The sequence below is a fragment of the Chaetura pelagica genome, unplaced genomic scaffold (assembly GCF_000747805.2).
Source record: "Chaetura pelagica isolate M959 unplaced genomic scaffold, ChaPel_1.0 scaffold464, whole genome shotgun sequence".
Classification (NCBI taxonomy): domain Eukaryota; kingdom Metazoa; phylum Chordata; class Aves; order Apodiformes; family Apodidae; genus Chaetura; species Chaetura pelagica.
The window spans coordinates 403,759-421,168 of NW_009952981.1; the positions used below are offsets into that span (position 1 = coordinate 403,759).

The window sequence follows — 17,410 nt, forward strand, 5'->3', positions numbered from 1 at the left end:
TTTCCCTATCTTTCCTTTCTGGCAGATCGAATTGTGTGAGGCTTATATTTGCCAGTTAATTTTCTGCATTTCCATCTAAAATTTTGGACATGCAAATAATTTAATGCATGGGTCTGTCTACACAAGATAAGAAATGCTATTGTTGTGGAATCCCAAAGATGAAGGGATGCCTTTCAGACACTTGGTGTGACTTTAGCAAACCTCTTCATACTTGTAATTTTCTCAAAAAGATAGTGAGCCCCATAAACATGATTTTAATTTAGCAATAGTTGGTTTATTCCCCATCTACCAGGAAAAAATATGTTCCTGCTTTCTGTGAGGTGAGATGGAACTGTTCAAATTTAAATGACCCACAAACTTACCCTGTTTTCTTGCTACCAAGGAACAAAGATCCTGAACATTTCAGTCTGCATTGCTTTTTGTTTTGCTGTTTTTCTGTGGACATGGCAAGCAACACATTTTCCATCTCACTAAAATGTCGCCAAATTTTATCTCTCCTGTTCTGATTTATATAAATCACTGGTTTTAACTCAATATAATATGACAGGTATTTCTAAATGCTTTAGTCATTTTTATGTTGTGTCAGTAGCTGCCATCAGTCCAAACAGAGCCCTGCATCATCTCTTGGGGGGGAAATTCCTTGAAGTTAAATGTCTTGCTATGCAAAATAAAGAAACTTTAAACCAGTTCCACTAAGCTTAAAACAAACTATTGTCTTTTTCAATTATAAAAAAGAATCAGTCAAAAAAATGCTACTCACTAGGTATATATTGGATGACTTTCTTTTCTAGGAGTTTGATAAAGCTGCCACACAACAAGTTGAGCAGATGTTCAGAGACATTGATGAGTTTCTCTACGAGCAGAAGGACAGTGTGCATGCTGAGGGACTCAGGGAGGAATGCCAGCAGTGGGCATCCCACTTCCCTCACCTCAGGTATTTGGTTAACAGACTAATGCTAGAGCCATCACAGGGTGATGAAAGGGTGGGGATGGAAACCTTTGCTTTTAAAATGTCGGTTTTATGCAGTTAAATGGTAGAGATAAAGAGATGACTCTGGTGTTCTGCCTGTTGTTGTCACTAAGAAGCATTCTGCTGTCTCACATTTGTTTCCTTGCCAGAGGATTGTTGCTGTTTGCAACTGACTTGGCCTTAACATAGCAAAATTCTCTTAGAATAGGTGTATGGTAGAGCTTAAAGCCAGGTGATTCAGGTAAATTAAAAATCCTCCTACCCCAGCTCAGCAGTACCAGTGGCTGTCTGGAATCTTACATTTTAACCTTCATTGCCTGTACTTGAACACTTTTGTTCCATATGGAAAAGTGTTAGGAAGGAAGAAATTCTTCACTCTGAAGGTGGTGAGAGCCTGGCCCAGGTTGCCCAGGGAAGCTGTGGCTGCCCCATCCCTGGCAGTGTTGAAGGGCAGGTTGGATGGGGCTTGGAGCAACCTGGGCTGGTGGGAGGTGTCCCTGCCCATGGCAGGGGGTTGGAACTGGATGATCTTTAAGGTCCCTTCCAATCCAAACCAGTTTATGGTTCTATGCTGTGTGGTTCTAGGAAGTCTTACAATGAGCAGAGCCTAAAAAAACAAGCAAGATTTTCTTGCTGTATTTCCCTGACTGGCAGCAATCTCTGAGAGGCAACAACCAAACCCACCCTGACCATCACCCAGGGAGCTGCAGAGCTTCCCGACAGAACTTTTAGGATGTGCTGCTGTGTGTTTGTAATCTCACAGAGTTCAGCAATCTGACTTCCAGCATGTTCTGATTCAGTGACCCTTTGCCTTGGCAGGGTTGTGGGGAGGCAGATTGTGATCCCCACGGATGAAGGGTATGGCTGGTATTCAGGTTCACCTTCTGGTAGTTCGGTGTCCACAGACGTAAGTTCACCACGAGAAAAAGATTCCAATGAGTAAGTACCAGTGGTTCATCCAGACCCTACCAAGGTGGGAAGGTTATTGTGTTCCCAGTGGACTGCAGGGATAGGGTTCCTGAAATAGGAAGCCTGTGCTGCTGCTGCTGACTTCTGAAAATCTATCTGTTGTAGCTGGTTCTATTTATTTTTCATCATCTGCTCAGTTTCTACAGAAGTTCAGAAAGCACAAAGCACTACGATAGTACTGCTTTTACTATTGAATGTCTTAGAATGTGTTTTAATTAGCTTTGAATATTATTTTTTTTCCTGAAGTGTCAGGTTTCTTAGCAAGAATGAAAAATAGCCAAACCAAAAGAGCTTTTGCTGTAATACAGAATTAACTGCCCCTCCCTTGCTTGACCTCAACCCCCCTGTTGCCTCTCAGCTCACCCAAGTGCTGCTGTTTGAAGTGGAATAACGACTGCTTTTTCTTTCTGCTTTCTGGAAACTCTTCCCCTGTTCAGAATTAGTGTTTTTGGCAAGAAGGTGCCTCTTTCAGTTACCCCCCTTCACAAAAGGGCAACCCGCTCCACGTCCCCAACCTTGTGCTCTCCAGAGAGTGAGGAAGGTGAAGATGGAGTGATTGTCTCTGAAGGCATCGTGGAGGAATATTTTGCATTTGACCACAGAGATGTGTAGGTATCGAATACTAAGACAGCAGCTAGTACCAGTGTCCTGGGATTTCTGCTGTTAGATATACATCTATCTATATATTTGGTTTCAATGTTGGTTGATAAGGTCTTTGATTACTTTATCCCTTTTTCTCTTTCTTCTAGAGAACTTCCAAAAGCCTGAGGTTGCTGGGACTTCTCCCAGTCCATTTCCTAGGGCAATTTTATTTTGCCAAATGGTTTTTCTGAATTTTCTTTGGTCATCTGTCTTACTAGTCATTTTTGTGCCTGGTTTAAATAGTTCGTTCCATCATAACTAAGAGCCTGCTATATATTGACATATTTAATAAACCCATTTATTTTTTATACTAAGTCAAATTAATCCTTTTTTCTTATGCACTAGCAGTGTGCTGCTGTGATTATCTACTAGCATTTAGGCTTAAATCATATCAGGTTTTCAGAGGTAATTTAAGAATTAGAATGGATTGGACGTTTACCAGGAAAAAAATGCCACTATTTCCATCTTAAGAAGAAAGGATTAAGGGTGGTATAAAGAGGATTCTTTTTGCCCCTTTACTTTATTCAACCCAACAATATGAACATATGGCCTGGGTAATCATGGTTGAAGAATCAGAGCTTTTTCTAGTGGTATCTCTTTTTTTTCTGTAGCTTTTTTGATGTTCAGTACTAATTCAGGAGCAGATATGAAAGCCAGAATAACTGTGCTTGCATCTGTATTATTTTCTCCCTTCTGTGTAGTTTCTTTTGGCAGATGAACATAATTTTTTTTGAGCAGTGGCGTTCCAGATTTCACACTTCAGAATACCTCTAGCATGGTGGAAGAGTCCAGAGGCCACTTGCTGCTGTGATTTCTGGTTTTTCTCCCCTCTGATTGATTTCTTCTAATTGTCTGAAACTGAATCAAGCCCTGAACACCTCCTGACTGGGAGAGCAGCATGCTGAGGGTGGCATTAAACAGGCAGGAGTGGTGACATTCCTCTCTCTTGTCTTCAGAATTCTGTAGTGATGTTAGATTTGGAGCCTAACAGTGTGATGAACAAATCCCACTGTAACCACTGCTGTTTGTTTTAAAATGGAACTTTGATCTCCTTGGTAAATTATGTCTCATTCATGAAGTTATCACTCTGTATGTGGAAACCAAGGTGTGCAGTGATAAGGTGATTGTCTCAGTCCTTTCTCATTTAGGTCAGGGGTAGATTCTGGAGGAGACAAAAGTTCAGGTGCCCAAGGGGCAGAAACTTGCTTCTTTAGACTGTTACTTGAAGCTGCTGCCTATTAAACTATCAGCTCTCAGAAGACAATATTGTGTGAGAAATACAAAACTCCTGAAGGTAAGGTCTGAAGTTTTGGCAGCTGCCTTGACCTTCTTCAGTTGAAGAGAAAGCAGAACAGAAATGCAGCCTCAGCTGATGTCTGACTCCTAGTCATTAAATGCAACAATATACAGGAGACAAAGAAAAGGTGTTCATGGTCATGCTCATGTTTTTACAGGGAGGAGGAGTTGCATGAGAGGAAAATGGGGCTCTCCTCTGGTAGACGGAAATTGGGTTTTCCTCCTGTCTCTCCATATTCCTGCATGAAGGATTCTGTGCTCACATTTGTGTTTGATGATGTGTGGAGTGAAGTCTTAGGCTGCATGGAAGAATTAATCTGCAGACACTGGGAAGGGTCAGGCTCTGGTAAGGATCACAGATCTATTGAAGACGTGAAACGGAATTTCAGTGACTTAACTTGGCAAGGACGCAGTAAGAGAGAGAGATTTATTTGGGAATAATCTCTTTGGGGAGACAAAAGGTGGTTTTGATGACAGTGCAAGACATGCCTTCAAAAGATTTAATAGAGCTTAGCACCTAAGAGGGCTCTCCTTAAAAAAAATGTGGATTTGTAGGACTGTCCACAACCAGCAACGCCAACAGTCTGTATTTACAGGAATTCTCTCTTGCTTTGCATAGATGATGAGAAAAACATTGTAACAGTAGAAACGATCAGAGCAGATGCTGGAAGCCCTCTGCAGTTTGATCCTCTGCCAGCCTTGTTGCCTCTTGTGCCACACACGAAAATGCCCCCAGTGACAGCAGATGTGGTAAGTATTTTTAGCCAGCTGGTTTGTGTGGGGACAGATCAATACAGCGTTACCTAAGCAAAGCAGCCTGGATTGCAGCAGGAGACTGTGCAGACACGTAACTAGCTTGGATGATGTGTCAGTGCTGACTGTCCTTTCTGACACTTTTAAGGTTCTGTTATTCCTCAGTGGCAAGTTTTAAATCTTGCTTTCCTCTTTAAAACTTAATATTCTAGACACGCGCTCGACAACCACGTGGTGGCTGTTGAGTCGTGACCTCGTACTTTCTGCATTTCAATATTGTTTGACCCAAATTGTGAGATGGAGCACTGTGTGGGGGTGAGATCCTGTTCTCACCAGTGTATCCATAGCTAACTCATCAGACAACAGAGGACAAATACCTCAGGGCAGTTGCAAAACAGGGTTGGTTTTTTTTCTCAGACACGGAATTTTACTGTTTAAAACCTGCTTTAGGTGATCTGCTCCTAAAGTGGTGAGCACCACAGCAGTATCTGTTTGTTCTGTTTTAATTCAGCTCTTCCCTTCTCATTTCTTTCTTTCTCCTTTATTTCCACCCCTGCCTCCTCCTCGTGTTCCCCTTCACTGTGTGTGTAGTGCCCAAAAACCAGATGTGGCCGCAAAAGCAAAAAGAGGAGAAAAGCACATCAAGTATGTACACTGGAGAGATGGAAGCTGGTATTTTCTGTTTGCTGTCCTTATGGAGGGTGGAATTTGATGTTTTGCCAGATCAGCCTGTATTCCAGGGAAGGAGCTGGCAGTTCTGGTCTTGACATAAAATGTCAGCCTACGTGGAAAATGAGTTTTGAAAAGCTTCTGATTGTAGCCATGGCTGGAAGGTGCTGTCGTGCCAAATGAGAAGCTCAGTTGGAAAACATCGAGTATGGCACAGCATGGTGGGGTACAGTTTGTAAGCACCACCATTTGCAGGGAAAATGGAATGCTAAAGATGCTGGTCTTAAATGGGGAAATAATCTAACTGAGTGTGGATCTGGGTGTTGTGGAAGAAATTAATTTCTTTCCTCCAAATGATTTACAAGGACAAAATCTGTATGTATATGTGCATGTCTCTGCCAAACAGTAATTCACTTGGTTATTTTTTAAACTTCCAGGTGAATGTCTCCCAAGGGTCAAGTAGTGGCTCTCAACACAATCTAAATGGCTTGATGGTGATTCATGGGATCCAGTTACAGCAAAGGAATCTGCCTGTAGTGGAGAAAACACTGTAAGAATGACAGATTGTTGTAAAGTAGAGCACGCTCACAGTGAAAGGGATTCAACCCAAGCCATTGTGAGGTCACTTCCTACACTGGAAAAAGCAGCTCTCCATTCTTTTCCTGCTTGTTTCTATGTTTATTTGTCCTCTATGAAACAAGTAGACTCCTAGTGCAGGTTTGCTGTTTGATTGCTGCTGGTTTAGCACTCAGGAAATAGCTGTGGCATTTTGGCACTCACTGGTGTCATGGAAAGAGATTAAGCTCAGAAGGGGGCAGAGAAACTGACTTGCTCAGTTCCTAGAAGGGTACTTGGGTTAGATCTGGGCTATGGGTGTGAAAACTGGTGTTTAGAGGTTTTTTTTATCTGTATTGCAATGATTTATTTTAACTTTTATTGCAATGATTTATTTTTACTTTTATACTGCAGCCTTCACAGTTCATAGTTTAGTAAAAAGAAAAAGGCTTATTTTTTCTTTTCCATCCCCTACTGTTTCCTAATGTGGCTGTAAATGAGTTAACATAATTATGTTAAAAAATTAGAACCCATCATCTCTCTCCACACTGTTACTGTCACTCTGTAGATGAGGGCAGGGTAGCTACCAGTCATGCTGACTCTTCCCTCTTCTGGTGTTGTAATTCCTGTCTTAGGGAGCTGGATGACAGACGGCCAGGCTCCAGTTCCACCCTCTCCACCAGGGCGTGGCCAAATCGTCCCCTGGAGCTCAGCACATCATCCCTGTCACGACCCACCAGGAGGTGGAACCCACCACCACGGACCCTGCACCCCATCCACACCAGCCCCTCTCGCACGGGGACCCCGGGGTCTGTGGACGAGCTCTTCAGAGGAACCCGACTGTATGTTCTCCAGGCAGTTCCTCACTGCAAGTTACATAGGTTATATTATATAAGAACACAATTTGATTAAAGAAATGAGCTGCCCCTTCAAGCACCATCTCCCCTGAGAAAGCAGAGCTGCTGGAGCTGATCTTTCCTCTGCCACAAGCATCAATTCCATGACTCACATGCATATCCAGGGAGTTTTGCACACAGACTATAGACCTCAGCCTGTCCAGCACCAACAAAGCAGATGCCACCATCTCCTTCTTGCCACCAGCTTGCTTTTTCTATCACCTGTTTTCAAGGTTAATTTCAAAGCCTGCTGGTTTTGGAGGTCAAAGGGCCTGTTGCTGTCCCAGTCCAGACTGGGCACTAAGGAAGGTGCTGATCTGAGATAGATTAGGACTGACCAAAGGACTCTTCATTAACTCAGTGAACCCACAGTCACATCTAGAATATCTTACTGTTGTTTGGCTTAATGGATCTGACTAAACGCAGTGATTTCCAGGGGCTACAGGCTATTAGGAAACAATGCAGGGTTTAATATACTTTTATATTCCACATGTGTTTTAAATTGACAGGTTAGTTTTGCAGTTTTCCTGTAAACTCATCCAGGCTGTTATTTTTTGTCATGCCCTGTTTGGAAACTTGTTCCTTGGCCCCTCACAACTGATGTTTCTACTTGCAATACTTTTATGTTCCCTTTCAAGTTTCAATTTACACAGTCATCAACATCTACCCTTTATTACCATATATGTCTGAATGTATGTAGAGAGCACAAGGGAAGTCTTTTTTAAGATGCTGAGTATAGTCTGAAGGTTTTCTCATGTATTACAGAATTCAGTTAGCTCCAGAACAGGTACAGAGCTAAGCCCTCTTGACCATTTGCAGCACTTCTCAAACACACAGTAATATAGAGACACCTTCCACCTGAAAAGGCTTTCATACGAAAAGCCTGGATCTAGAAAATAGAACTCAAGCCTTTTACATTCCTCCTGTGACCAATGCTGAATTAATTTTGTATTTTGTGCACTTGAGATTGGTTTAGCTGCCTTGAGGCTTCTAAAAGTCTCTTGCACCTGTTCCTTCAAATGCTCAAACAAAATAGGGAGAAGACAGAAGCCTTGTTTTACCCAGACAATTTATTTTATGCCTGTAATAAGAGAGAGCCACAAGGTGCATTTGCAGGATGTAGTTTTTTTACTTGCTCTGCTTAAGATACGGCCATGCTGCTGTTTGCCTAGAGGGGCTCACTCTCTGCTCTCTTCAGTTGCTAGGCTGAAGTTAGCACTGAGGAGTCCTTCTTCCTAAAGGGTGTGAGCAAAGAGCAGACCATAATTCCATGTCTGGGAATGGGCAGACAAGACTCTGCCATTTCTACACGAACACACCTTTGTTCTCCAGTGCCCTCTGCTCAGCACCCTCCTTCAAAATGCACTGGACAAGATGCCTTTGAGCCACAAGTAGCTCCCACATACCCCCATTACCAGGACTTCTGCTGGGGAGCTCCTCCTCACTTTGCCTATATGCTTCATATGAAACACTATGAGAACTAGACATTTGTGTTCATAGATGGAAAAAGATTCCTGCCAAACTTCACCCCTCTGCAGAGCTCTTTTACACCTGCTCTCAAACAATCAGCCCTAACACCAGCACCTTTCAGCCAACTTCTGCAACTTATTTTTGACCTGGTTTTTCTACAAATAAACTGACAATATCGTAGGTGCCTTTACATGCTGCCAAACACAGAAACTGAATATTTTCTTTTTTTTTTCCTGTTCTTATTGGTGCATTTCAGTCTGACTGCACAGGAGCAGCTCACCTCACCCTCACCACTGCTGCTGAACAGAAATACCCTCCTGCCACCCATCCCCACCAGCTCTGGGGCAGAGCATGGGAGCACTGCAGGATCCCAGAGGCAAACGGTAACAGGCACAAGAATTTAATTTCATTCTTGAACAGTCTGAAGTTGTTATCACTGCTGATCACATTGCCAAACCCAGGGGTTCAGACTTGTTACCTTGCCAGCGGCAGCAGCTGAAACAGATGCACAAAACCTGTGGTATCAATTTTTACTCACAGTATCACCCAGAGTTGAATGCTTTAATTCCAGTCAGTGCCAGAATGTTTTCCTCCCCGTAAGCAGAGGTGGACAGATGAACTTGGGAAAATGAACTTTCATTCCTAGGCTCATTATTTTAAATGTCCTGCTGCAGCAAAAAAAAGTCCTGTGTTTTTACTCTGATGCAGAAATCTCGAAGGAGCTCCAGTCAGGCTCACAGTGTGACAACCCAAGAAGATCCCCACCAGCAGCTGCTCATCTTGCCTGATCACCTTTCCAGGCCCAACACAACCACTGCCTTCTTGGTAAAGCATGACTAATTATTCCCAATCATCCTTAGCTACTGAAGAGGGTGCCCTGACAACACCTGCAAGTGTGAGACACTTGTGGAATAAGTAGTATTATAGGTATGACATGCAGTCTTGCCATCTGCACTGGTAATCTGTGAAGGCTGAAGAAGACCTGGGGGGTAGGAGAGAAGACTTAAAGTTCTGCACAGATTAAGGGGTCACTCCTGCAGCTAAATTCAGAAACACAAAGGCAGCAGAGGCTTCATGGCTTTTTTTGCTGCACTAACATCCAGCCTGTTTCAGCATCAAATGCTCTTGGTTTAATTTACTGGAACACCTACTGAACTGGTGTCTAGTCCTATCTAACAAAGTCTTTTTATCTGAGCTTCAAAAGCTGTCATATCAACTGTAGCTTTTGAATAGCTGCCGATTTGGTTTGTGTATCATGTCAACATCCTTGCCAGTTCAGTGTACAAACTTTCTAAAAGCTATTTTGAAACAGAACAATTTCCAGAAGTGATGAGAATGCATTTGGGTGGCCCAGTTAATTGCTTTTCACATTCTAAGAGTGTTACAAAAGTGTATTTTTTTAGTCTGTAGGAGATTAACTTGACGTTGATTTAACCTAAAGTTAAATTTGTAAAAGCTCTGCTTGGACTTTTGGAACATCTTACGAATGAGGAAATGTGTTATGTGTTGAAGTAGTTTGTCTTACAATCTTGATGTTCAGCATTTTTCATGCAAAGATAAATAACCTGAACTGTCTTTTCAGCCAGACCCACAGCACCGCCGTTCTTGCACGGTTATTGATTATAGCAATCAGTCCTGGACAAGGAGAGGATCAGCAGGTTCAGGTACGTTCATCAGCCACAGAATTTAATAAGGTCAAGCAAGAAGTAGGCTTCTGGGACAGGGATGTGTTTCTTACACATTGAGGAGGTTTTTCAAACTTCCCTGTCATGCTTTCAATTTTCCACGATACAAGTTTTATATTTGCCTATAGAATATTTTTGGGTATGGGTAGGTTTTGTATTACCACCTAGTATTTAAAATAATTTAAGCAGGTTTAATAAAACAAGGACCAACACCTTCCATGTCAGAGTTCAGAGCAGGAGGTGCCAATTGAAACAGAAAGTAGGAGAAACTCTGCTCCTCAGCTATATAGCTGGAAGGAATTGCATTATGCCCCAAAACCTCTTTATTTGCTCTATCTGGAAGGGCCTGTACTAGATCTGCACTAGATCTTAGAATTGCACTAGATCAACTCCAAGTATATGTTAAAGCCAGTAACTGTACCAGTACAGTTCACATGTATGCTCTGAAATCATAAATGTGGTTGTACTGTTTTAATTTCTAACAAATGCATGAACTTTGTGGAGTTACTTTGCATAACCTGAACATCATCTAAAATAACTTCTTCTTAATTGATCAAGGTACCAAGGCAGCATTTTTTGTTGCAAATGTAATGCACAGTCTTCCCTCCAGTTTCCTTTTCCTTCCTTGGCTGCAAAGTCATCTCCTGAAATTGTTAAGAGTTAATAGACAAGAAACACAAAACAAGCCTGGCTGCAGAGCTATTCTGAAGTGAATATGAAGATTATTTTCAAAGTATTTTGACTCTACCTTCAGAAATCTAGGTTTTTACCTCCTGGCACACACAAGGGCTAGTTTAGTGAGGTAAAAAGGTAGTTTGTTCACAGATCATGGTAAAGCAGAAAGTTAACTCGTGTGCCCTGAACACCTTTTCTGAATGCCCTCTGTACAGCTGGCAGCTGAGTTCACCTTCAGCACCCCCTCTTAGCTTCAGTACCAAGCCAAGTGTCACCTCCACCTGGAAAAGGTGGCAGAGAGCAGGGAATTCAAGGCACTGCCTGAAAACTGGATCTGTCAAGTCAAGTTGTACTGGATTCCTTTCATGGCAGTGTTCTGGGATTCCTTATGGAGTTGTCAGAATTTCCCACATGAAAATATATTAACAAGAGAGGATTTAAGCTGCAAAAGTTAACAAGTACAAGGTGAACTATTAGAGAACAGACAGGGACAGACTGGCCTACCACCACTAATATAAGTGGTACCAGAGGCAACTCCAGTTTAATAAAGGCACTAAACTGAAGTAACATATTTTTAAACAAGGAGTGGTTCCTACTGAAATAAAAGTATCTGTTTCCCCTCCTGCAAAAATCACCTCAGTATCTTTAAATGCAATATGAGTTTTATGACTTAAAAATAAAATTGAAATCAGCAGAACTTTTTAGACTGAAGAGTTCATGAGAGATGAAGGAATACACTAGTTCCCTGCAATGTAGAAACTAGGAAAGCACAAACTTTGTCCCTTTTGGAAGGGCCAGTCACTCCCCTCCAAGCTGCCAAGTTACACATGATGCACCTGATAGCCATGCATTGGAACAAAAAGCCCAAAACAAGCCTTTTAGGTTTAAGCTAAAGGATATGTGTTTGGTACTTGAAGTTTTAATACCTTCTAGAAGTCTCAAAAGTTGTACCTGATCTGTGTTTATTAGGTCTTCAGCTGCACAGTTCTGTGAAAGGCCACAGACGAAGTGGATCAGTGACAAAAAGCAAACAAGGGTTCTGACATGCCCAGAAGAAGTGTCTGTCCATCTCCAGAGAGTCATGGACCACCTCTCATTCTCAGCAATGTCAACATTGTTTACAGAGAGTTCTCAAACACCCTGCCCTGTGGATAGTTATTTTTATATAAACCTAAGCAGCAGCTGCCAAAGATTAGAAAGGGTACAGTTAAATGTTCCGTTTCCTGCCAGTAGAAAAAGTTATACTCCAGTGGAAGGGTCAGTATAATCCAGTGAAGAGTGAAGCCTAACTCCTGAAAAAAATAGCTAGCAAACCTTCTCAGACCTTGCTGGTTTTACCACTACTGGCTTGTGACTGGTTCATGTTGTTATGGGCAGGTACTGCAGGACCTGCTGGTTTTACCCTTAGCTCTACAGAAGATGAACCCCACCTTCCTTAGCAGTAGTAATTTAAATATGTAAAGGATATTTATATGTTCAAAGCAATATTGTACTTCAAAAGCAAGCACTGCACCTGATAGTGCTTCTACAGCTCAGACAAGCTATGAATCCTGTAGTAATTTGCAGCAGGTATTAACACAGTTGTATCAAAATATGGTAGCAAACCAGAACAGAATTGAGAGCTTCATGAGTAGCACACCCGACTTATCCACCCCTTCCTCAGACAAAGGTTTAAGAGGCAAAAATGAGTCCTTGAATGCAAGTAGTTCCAGACAGTATGTCTTCCTGGGGAGCTACGCTATGGTAGTTTCACAGAAGAGGTCAGTCTCCCTCCCTAGAAACACCTGCAACTAACTCTACCTGATCCCTGCACCCTGCCATGAAGTTCCACAACCCACAGATGCAATGTGTTCTGCACCGTGTGAACACCAGAGATACTCCCTTCAGTTGCCCTTGTGGCTCCAAAGGCAAAAACATCAAATACAGGCTTCTCAAAATAAATGATTACTTGAAGGTCTTACTCCCAAGCAGTAAGCACCAGGCTACAAGTGTAAAAAACAAGGTGAGGATAAGAACTTACTGTACTTCAACAAAGTTAGGACACAAAAACAGTTGTTCCTTTATACTCCACTTAAAGAGTTTTGCTACATTTCCTTATAGCTTCCAACTGGAAGAAACTTGTCAGTATTCTTTATGGAGGCTGCTCTATTTCCCCTAAGTTATGCAGTCTATGAAATGTTAGTGGCATGCACAGAACAGCTCATCATTTTAAATCAATATTTAAGGCCCTGGGTCCAGCTGATCCAAACATCCTCTCACCAAGGAGGGAGAAGAAAGCAAAGCAGAACTGTGCAAATGGAACTGGGTTAACTTTCCTTTGCATTTCTAGAGGGAATAAAGAATTCTGGGCTCAAGTTAACCCACTTAAGTTTGCACAGAGACAAACTGATGCTAAAAGAGAGGTATCTATTCACTAAATCCTTTCAAAATACAATGTATTTTAACAGCAGCAAAGCCTACTGGCACATTGTACAGTGTGTCATTTAGTTATCTCAGGCTAACTGAAGATAAGCACCCTGTTTGTATCAGTGCCATTCCTCAGGGACCAAGTTAGTTTTCTGTACCCCTGCTGCATGAGTTGCAACGATATGCAAATAAACTGGAACAGGTTTCTGGTAACATAAGGTAGTAGTTTATAGAGCTGGTCTGTTTAAAAAGTGAAAGCAGTCTCATGGAAAGGTAATTTTTCATTTCTGTACAAATGGTTACACCAGAGGTTTCTCCTGGGCTGTCAGGGATCTATTTTGTGTAGCAAAAGTCACGTTCAAGCCTGGTGTTGTGCAACAGAACAATATGCTGTACTCTCAAAAGCAGGATAACTTTTGCAAGCACCCAAGTAAATGGCAACAGAGTTACCATCTACCTCTAGGTTCCTCCCAGGTAGCCCTTAAAACTAGTCAGTTCCTGATGCAATGAGAACCTTCACCCCAACAGTAACTCTTCACCTCATGGCTCATTAGCCTTTGAAAAACGAGCTACAAAATAAAGCCAACCTCAAGTCTTTGAGCTACAGAGCCAGCTGAGAACTCCTTGCCCTTCAAAATTCATACCCATGCACATCAAGTTTAAACCAATTTAACACTTGCTGAAGTAAAAACCTTCAAAGTATTTGTGGATCTTCCTGATTTAATTAACTGCTGAAATCACAGAAGAGTTGACAAACACAAGGAAGCAGCGAATCACTGCTGTCCTGCAGCAGGCTTGGCTGAGATGCTACTGAAATAACAATACATTTTAATTCCTTGTCATGGGACATCACAAACCCTAGAAATGAACAGAACAGACTCTGTTCTGTGGATTTTTCAAGTTGATTAAGCTCACCTATGTACTAGAGAATTTCTGCAGAGGCATGTGCTGCAGGCTCATGTTTTTTCCACAGGCAGTTGGAGACCAAACTAGGCAGCCCTTTCTTCTCACACAGCATCACCAGCACTGACACCACAGTTAACAGTCACAGTTTCATTGCAGCTGGTACTGAAGTTATGTAGTATTTACTTGACTTAATTCCATCAGGAGGGTCAACTTGTTTTAAACAGCAACTTGGAAAAGGTAGAGAGGACTGGAGAAACAACATGGCACAGAATTATATGAAAAAATCAAACATTTCCTTTATTAAATCTGCAGTTTTCCAAAGTATCTTTATAAAAGCACTGGAATATCTGAGAAACGCCTGTTCCAGCTGAAGTGCAAAGACCTTTAAAAACAGCAGGTGTCTTTTACAAGAGAAAATTCTGAACAGCCCAAAATATAAGGTTTCCAACTCAGAAACCAGCATTGAAAACTCTCAAAAGGTGTGGGGTTATGTTGTTTTACCATCAGCTGTACCAAAGGTGTCTGGAAAGAAGGTGCTTCAACACAAGTTTCATAAACACACCACACTCCCAAACATCCTTACTGTTAACAAAGCTTTTAGTCAGGAATCTGTTGGATCTGAACTGAAGAGCACCCAAGAGGATTCTGAACAGCAGCACCAAAATGCTGTCTTGTTCATAACATGCTTTCACACCTCCCTGTCACAGCAGGGTGACACACACATGCTCTGAAATGGTAGTCCAGAAAAACTCTGAAATTCCCCCCAAATCTACATCTTCCCAACCAAAATGATACCTTCACCGTTCTTTATTTCTTTCCTTTCTTGCCTGCAGTCTTCTTTGCTCCTTTTTTAGCACTGTTCCCATATTTTGCTTCCATTTGGGCCAAAAAGTCATCCATTTTCTTTTTGCGATCTTGATTTCGGCTCTAGGGGAGGGAGAAAAACCTTACAAAACCAAAGGTTTTACTGATTCCCAGTAAGTTATGATAGCTGCAAAAAACCTTGGCATATATTAAGCAGGGAATACAAGCTACAGAAAGTATAACACCATTGAGCAAAAGCCTACTTGTACACTCAGCTCTATACAAAACTTCCTGAAGTATCCAATGGCTATAAAAACTGGCAACCTAAGGCCGGGAAAAGCAAAACAATTTCTAGTTTAGACCCAAAAATTTTATTACAATTTGAGGAATAATTAAGCATGAGCATACATGAACATTTGAGGAAGAAATAAACAGGAAAAGCTCTGAAAAAAAGAATGTAAACAGTTTGGGTTACTCTCCTTGGTTCCCAAGACCTGATATGGGAAACAGTTCTTCCCCACGTAAGTCTAAACAAAATGCCTTTTAACTTCTATATTCTCATGGAATGCCCAGAAAGAGTCATTAATGCTCCCTAACTGCCTCAAACTGGAAGTTAAATATTTTGTGTGTGTGCAGTGAGGTTAAGAATGTCTTTGACTTCACCCATTTTTAAAAAGACACAGGTAATAAAATCCATTCCCTGGCTATTTATCAACATACACAGATAAGCAATATTAAGGTCACATTTTAACCTCAGGAAGCTTTTATGGTCAGAAGAGTTGCAAGCATCCCAAACACAAAGATTCTCAGGGAACCACAATTAGAAGCCAGGAATACAAATTATGTTCAACAGAGACAAAAAGCCTTACCTGAATCAGTGCTTTCAAGTCATCTTCATCACCAAGGCCCAGTTCTTCTTTAGTTGCTTCGGCTTCCTTAGCTTCTCTTTCTGCCTAAAAGAGGCAACTATGTTTTAGAAAAGTATTCTGCATAGCATTTGACAAAGTCTTAGAACAGTTGCCCATCACTTTTTAACACATAAATAGCTGCAAGGAAACAACCTCTGCTTCCCAGTTTGGCCACTGGGAGCCCATTCTGGTTCCTCAGTTTGGTAGAGCAGGGCAGCTTTTTGCTGCTGCACATGCTGAACATCTCAAGAGGCTCATCCCCATCCCTCCACCCATCCCACACACGTTTTTTTTTATCCCAGCAATTATTACATTTTCTTGGAGAAAGGTGACTGTGAAGTGCACAGAACATACTCTGCAGTGTCTAAAAATAAAGCATTAGAGAAGAGGTCTGTTTAGTCCAGAATGTTACTTCACACTAGCCAAAGGGCAAGCACAACGTATTTCCACCCCGTGTACACTTGTAAACTCCAGCAACTCACAGCTTTGCAAACAGATGCAGGGATGTACACTAAGCTGGAATAAGCCATTCTGTGTAATAGTGAAATGAAGAAGTAACATGCAAAACAGCGTTTTACAACTCAGAAGACTTCCACAGCAGCCTGGGGGGGATGGAGAACGACCAAATGTGAAAGTCAAAACATCCTGAGCAAAGCCTACAACCCAGACAAACATTAACTGTCTTAACAACAGTTTCAGTTATTTCTACTGGGGGAGATTAAAAAGCATATTATAAACAATACTCCTGTTCGGCCACTGGTTGATGAAACTTACCCGCCTTTTCCTTGCCATCTTTTTCTGCTTAGACTCCTTTACAAAAGCCTTGTAGGAGGGGACTTCTCCAGACTCGATGGCTTTTTCTATGACCTCCCGAATTCTGGGTTCATCCGTATAGTCCACACACAACAGGGAGTCCATGATCCTGTCCATGTCCCCCTCAGAATCCACGTAGGCAGCTTTAATATCAGCCAGCTCTTCTTCCGAATTTTTGTAGTTCTTCTCAAAGTCTTCAATGTCCTTTGTTGTGATCTGAGGCAAAGAGGTGACACTTTGTGAGCGACTGGATTCAGTCACCAGCAGGGCTTAAGAGACAGCATTAAAAAAGCCGGTGTTTTACACAGAACTCTTCAGGGAGACGCTGTTACAACTCAAGACGAGGTGGCTTTTCCCCCCTCCCCAAAAAGGGTGTTTCCCAGCCCCAGCCCTCACCTTCTTGAAGAGCAGCCTCCAGTACTCCAGCCAGTCCCGCTCGCCGCCCAGCACCTCACCCTCCTCGTCCACCGTGCCCTGCTCATCATACACAGCCCGCTGCTCCGCGTCGCTCAGCACGGCGTAGGCCTTGCTCAGGAGCTGCGGGGACAGGGGCACCGGGCCAGGCAGTCAGGGGTTGGCTGGTCGGTCAGGGAACCCACTCCTTGGTCAGTCAGTCAGGGAACCTTCCACTTGGTCAGTTAGTCAGTTGGGGGTTGGTTGGTCAGTCAGGGAACCCACCACTTAGTCAGTCAGTCAGAGGTTGGTCAGTCAGTCAGGGAACCTGCCACTTGATCAGTGAGTCAGTCAGGGGTTGGTCGGTCAGTGAGGGAACCCACCCCTTGGTCAGGCAGTCAGTCAGGGGTCAGGCAGGGAGCCTTCCACTTGGTCAGTCAAAGGTTGGTCAGTCAGTCAGGGAACCTGCCACTTGATCAGTGAGTCAGTCAGGGGTTGGTCGGTCAGTGAGGGAACCCACCCCTTGGTCAGGCAGTCAGTCAGGGGTCAGGCAGGGAGCCTTCCACTTGGTCAGTCAAAGGTTGGTCAGTCAGTCAGGGA

At 42.6% G+C, this 17,410-nt stretch overlaps 2 protein-coding genes across 2 annotated transcripts in view; one reads left to right on the forward strand and one right to left on the reverse strand.

Moving 5' to 3' along the window:
* FAM149B1 (family with sequence similarity 149, member B1) overlaps positions 1–11,623 on the forward strand; it is a 12,841-nt gene extending 1,218 nt beyond the window's left edge. The window contains exons 4-14 of the mRNA XM_009996406.1: positions 792–934; positions 1,790–1,909; positions 2,377–2,547; positions 4,036–4,223; positions 4,497–4,627; positions 5,737–5,849; positions 6,490–6,696; positions 8,477–8,603; positions 8,929–9,045; positions 9,803–9,884; positions 11,550–11,623. Of these exons, the coding sequence (XP_009994708.1) occupies positions 792–934; positions 1,790–1,909; positions 2,377–2,547; positions 4,036–4,223; positions 4,497–4,627; positions 5,737–5,849; positions 6,490–6,696; positions 8,477–8,603; positions 8,929–9,045; positions 9,803–9,884; positions 11,550–11,623 (1,473 nt within the window). The remainder of the gene's footprint in view (positions 1–791; positions 935–1,789; positions 1,910–2,376; positions 2,548–4,035; positions 4,224–4,496; positions 4,628–5,736; positions 5,850–6,489; positions 6,697–8,476; positions 8,604–8,928; positions 9,046–9,802; positions 9,885–11,549) is intronic.
* A 3,076-nt stretch (positions 11,624–14,699) lies between these two features.
* Positions 14,700–17,410, reverse strand: part of DNAJC9 (DnaJ (Hsp40) homolog, subfamily C, member 9) — a 4,450-nt gene continuing 1,739 nt past the window's right edge. Inside the window, exons 2-5 of the mRNA XM_009996409.1 lie at positions 16,814–16,954; positions 16,379–16,633; positions 15,566–15,649; positions 14,700–14,819 (exon numbers count right to left, since the gene is read on the reverse strand). Of these exons, the coding sequence (XP_009994711.1) occupies positions 14,700–14,819; positions 15,566–15,649; positions 16,379–16,633; positions 16,814–16,954 (600 nt within the window). The remainder of the gene's footprint in view (positions 14,820–15,565; positions 15,650–16,378; positions 16,634–16,813; positions 16,955–17,410) is intronic.